At 32.1% G+C, this 4,195-nt stretch overlaps 1 protein-coding gene across 1 annotated transcript; it reads left to right on the forward strand.

Annotated features, from left to right (window-relative positions):
• The first annotated feature begins 368 nt into the window (after positions 1–368).
• On the forward strand, positions 369–1,900 carry LOC139873418 (myb-related protein 308-like). The gene is made up of 2 exons (XM_071861348.1): positions 369–840; positions 1,092–1,900. The coding sequence occupies exons 1-2, from the start codon at positions 578–580 to the stop codon at positions 1,795–1,797; spliced, it is 969 nt and encodes a 322-aa protein (XP_071717449.1). The 5' UTR covers positions 369–577; the 3' UTR covers positions 1,798–1,900.
• Positions 1,901–4,195: the final 2,295 nt, after the last annotated feature.

Consider the following 4,195-nt stretch of genomic DNA (forward strand, 5'->3'; position numbering starts at 1 on the left):
TTAATTAAGTCGATCATCGATCTAGAAGATCGATTATTTTATGGAACTTATTATTATATTGGATTTAACATTTTATATTCGAAAGTAGAAACAAAAAGAGTAACAAATTATATACTTTTATAATATGGTTGTTAATATCATCATCACAACACAGGCCACCAGCCACTCCCTCAAACCTGTCTCACCAACTCGCATCTAGAAGCAATTACTAGGATCACTCTTCTCTCTCATCCCCCACCTTCCATCCCCTATTTAGTCAAGAAAAAATATAAACATATATTTGTGTGTGTGTATATATATATATATATATATATATATATATATATATATATATATATATATATATATATATATATATATATATATCCACGTATATTCAAAATATTATAAAACCCCACATCAAGTTCTTAAATTGGCCGGCCTTTGCTCTCCATACATCTTTGAGATCAACCTAAGGCTAAGTTTTTCTTGACAACATCACAAAAAAAGAGAGAATTATAAACACACAAAAATAGTTTTGATAAAATAAAATATAAAATAAATATAAAATAAAATTAAGAGATAAAGAAAAGAAAAAATGGGAAGATCACCTTGTTGTGAAAAAGCACATACAAATAAAGGAGCATGGACTAAAGAAGAAGATGATCGGTTAATTGCTTACATAAGATCTCACGGTGAAGGGTGCTGGCGGTCACTTCCTAAGGCCGCCGGACTCCTCCGCTGCGGCAAAAGCTGCCGTCTCCGGTGGATTAATTATCTCCGGCCTGACCTTAAACGTGGCAACTTTACTGAAGAAGAAGATGAACTTATCATTAAACTACACAGTCTTCTTGGCAACAAGTAAGTTTGTAAATTCATCAAAGTTATGAATGTTTTAATCAATTCCCAGTTGTTATTTTTAAGAATTTAAGCACCCCAATTCCCATATTTTGAAAATATCATAATTTAAGTATATTTAATTTTGAGATTTGTTGAAAGTTTTGATTTTTAATAGTCTTATGAATATTTTAAAGAACTCCCATTTGTCTTTTATAAAAATAAATTCGTTATATTTTAGCTAACGGTGTTCAAAATTTGTTTTTAAAAAATAGGTGGTCTTTAATTGCTGGAAGATTACCTGGGAGGACAGATAACGAAATAAAGAATTATTGGAATACTCATATTAGAAGAAAACTACTAAACCGGGGAATTGATCCGGCGACTCACCGGCCGGCAAGTGATACTCAAACTAATAATCACCGTCCTTCAACCACCACAACCACCACAAACATCGAAAACAAAAGTGCATCTTTAGATATCACAGCCAATACAATATCTTTTGCGCACACTACTGCAAATCATATTGTTAAAGAAGAAATAGAAAATGACACAATATATAACTCTGACCGGAAAATCAAGACTTTGTCGCCGGAGAATCAAGAAATACGCCCGGATTTAAATTTGGAGTTAAGAATTAGTCCACCTCATCATCATGAAAACAATAGCTCCTCCTCCTCTTCATCATCATCATACGTGCAACAACAAGTTCAACATATTCATTACAACAATCAAAATCATCATCAGTATCAACATCAGGCATTAAAAACAGGTGGAAGAAGTGCAAGTCATGTTGTTGGTGGTGGTGGTGGTGGTAATAGTACTACTATATGTTTTGCATGCAGTTTAGGTATAGAAAATAGCAAGGAGTGCAGTTGTACCACCAGTCTAAATGGTACAACTAGTAACAACAACACTGGTTATGATTTCTTAGGTTTGAAATCTGGTGTTTTGGACTACAGAGGTATAGAGATGAAATGATTTTTAAATTTGGATTTTCAAAATTATAAATAAACTTTTTATTTATGTATGGGATTATTGTTACAAATTGATCAAGAGAGATTTCTGTAGTTTATCTTTTTTTCTTTTCTCTCTAAAAAAAATATTTATAGTTATTTTCCCTGTTTTGTTAGTTTTTATATATATATATATATATATATATATATATATATATATATATATATATATATATATATATATATAAAAGAGGGATCAAATTAGATTTTTTTTTTTTTTGGTGTGAGAACCCTGAGAACTCAAAAATACACTGAAATTCGAACAAAAAAGGGAAATTCGAGCAAAAAAAAAGTGGCGGATGAGCAAAAAAAGCGGAATTCGAGCAAAAAACAACAAAGTCGGGCAAAAAAAAGTTGGCGGCCGAACAAAATCTTGAAATTCTAACAAAAATGTGAAATTCGAACAAAAATGTGTTCTACAATTTTGAAATTCGAACAAAAAAATGTAGAACACATCATAGTCGAACAAAAATGTGTTCTACATTTTTGTAATTCGAACAAAAAAAAATTGTTCGTCTGGTGTTTTATTTTTGCTCGAATTTCGTGTTTTTGTTCGTTCGTGTCCATTTTTTGTTCGTCCGTGTCCCTTTTTGTTCGAATTTCAGTGTATTTTTGAGTTCCTAGAGTTCTCAAACTTAAAAAGTTTCTCACTGGATCATCTCCTTATATATATGTGTATGCGTATATATATATATATATATATATATATATATATATATATATATATATATATATATATATATATATATATATATATATATATATATATATATATATATATATATATATTAAACTTACCTAATCCAATAACTCCCACAACGCGAAAATCCCCACTAGACTCTCAAGTTGCCGAGCACACTCCTAACCCAGTCCAATAAACTACAAGACTCGCCCGCCAGGAATCTCAAGAACACCATCCTTATGACCGCAACCAACAAATTGAAAAAGACCACCCGATAGTCAAAATAACCTAAATGCACTCGCACATAAACATACCACCTAGAAGCTTTAGCCAAACGAATCCCACCTACGAACGGTCGAGAAACTACCGAGAAATCACCCACGGGAACTTAGCCTAATAGAGTATACTAGTAGTGTATTGAAATCATTAAATAAAATAGCAGTCCAGTCTAAGCTTTAAAAAAAAATTAAAAAAAAGAATATCGGTCTCAGACCAATGACATTGGGTGTAGCCGCATCGAAGAAATTAATTAACTTTAAAGTTGTGAGTTCAAGTTTCGTGGTGAAGTATTTGAACTATTTTGTACTACCTATAGATGTTTTTGTAACTAGAGAGTTTCTTCATTTTTTTGACTGCAAACACACACCCATTTTTGTTAAGTTAGAACTTCAATGTTAATAAGACTTCTCGATACCACAGGGCCAGAAGCCCTTTGAGTTTCTTCGTCTTTTTAATTATTGGTTTTGCTTTTCTTTCTTACATTAGTCCAATAGGCTGAATAGTAGACTATTAACTAATTAAAAGGAATTTTGTCCCATTAAGATTAAAGGGTAAGTATATGTCAGATCTACCAGTTTATCTAAGAGAATTTTGTATACCTTATTGCAAGGGTTGTTACAGAAAGTTGTATGTATTGGATTGATAGATGGATTGCTATTATAAGTAGTTGATAATTAGCATTTTATGTGCTATAGAAGTCCAATGAAAGAAACGGAAAAAGTTAAGTGATAGGGCCGTGTGTTCACCTAATTCTCTTTAGTTTATATTGGGGGCCAACTTCTTTTATTATAATATTAAAACTCAACTTCTCAATAATGTAATGATGGTGACTAGTAAATCTTCTATGACATGTCTCTAATATCTTTAAACTTGGAAAAAAGAATATATTACTCTTGAAACTAAATTGTAATGATATCTTGTAATTCTTGTATTAACAGTTTTGACAAATAAAGTAGGCTTTCATAAACGTCGTAAAAACTTTTAACAAACATGAAATGATCCTTCAAAACACACAAATAGGACCGACCCAGAAAAGCCTCGAACCTTGAAAGCATACAACTACCTCAAAACAAGACCACACCCAAACAAACTAACAACTATCTAGGATCGAGCCGGAACACGAAGGGCTAAAATCCACAGCCAAAATACATACGAGAACTAACCTAAAGAACCAACCTCGAGCTAAACAAACAACAATAAAAGAAGCCATATTCTAAACAAATCGAATCAAACAAGCAACACAAACAATACAACAAACCTAACTAACCAACGCCAAGCTTATCCGCCCCCTAAAAAGCTTTCTTGCTTCTTATCCCTAGAGAATTTTATCGTTGATTTGCTCTAATCGTACCGCTTTACCCGTTCTAGAGACAGAGGACTAAACCTTTGGGGACGATTGAGT

Source organism: Rutidosis leptorrhynchoides, chromosome 10 (assembly GCF_046630445.1).
Source record: "Rutidosis leptorrhynchoides isolate AG116_Rl617_1_P2 chromosome 10, CSIRO_AGI_Rlap_v1, whole genome shotgun sequence".
Taxonomy (NCBI): domain Eukaryota; kingdom Viridiplantae; phylum Streptophyta; class Magnoliopsida; order Asterales; family Asteraceae; genus Rutidosis; species Rutidosis leptorrhynchoides.

Excerpts from the sequence above, each read along its gene's own strand:
- LOC139873418 (XM_071861348.1), top strand. The coding sequence starts at position 578 with ATGGGAAGATCACCTTGTTGTGAAAAAGCACATACAAATAAAGGAGCA. Across the intron at positions 841-1,091 it reads CACAGTCTTCTTGGCAACAA|GTGGTCTTTAATTGCTGGAA; the intron begins GTAAGTTTGTAA and ends TTTAAAAAATAG.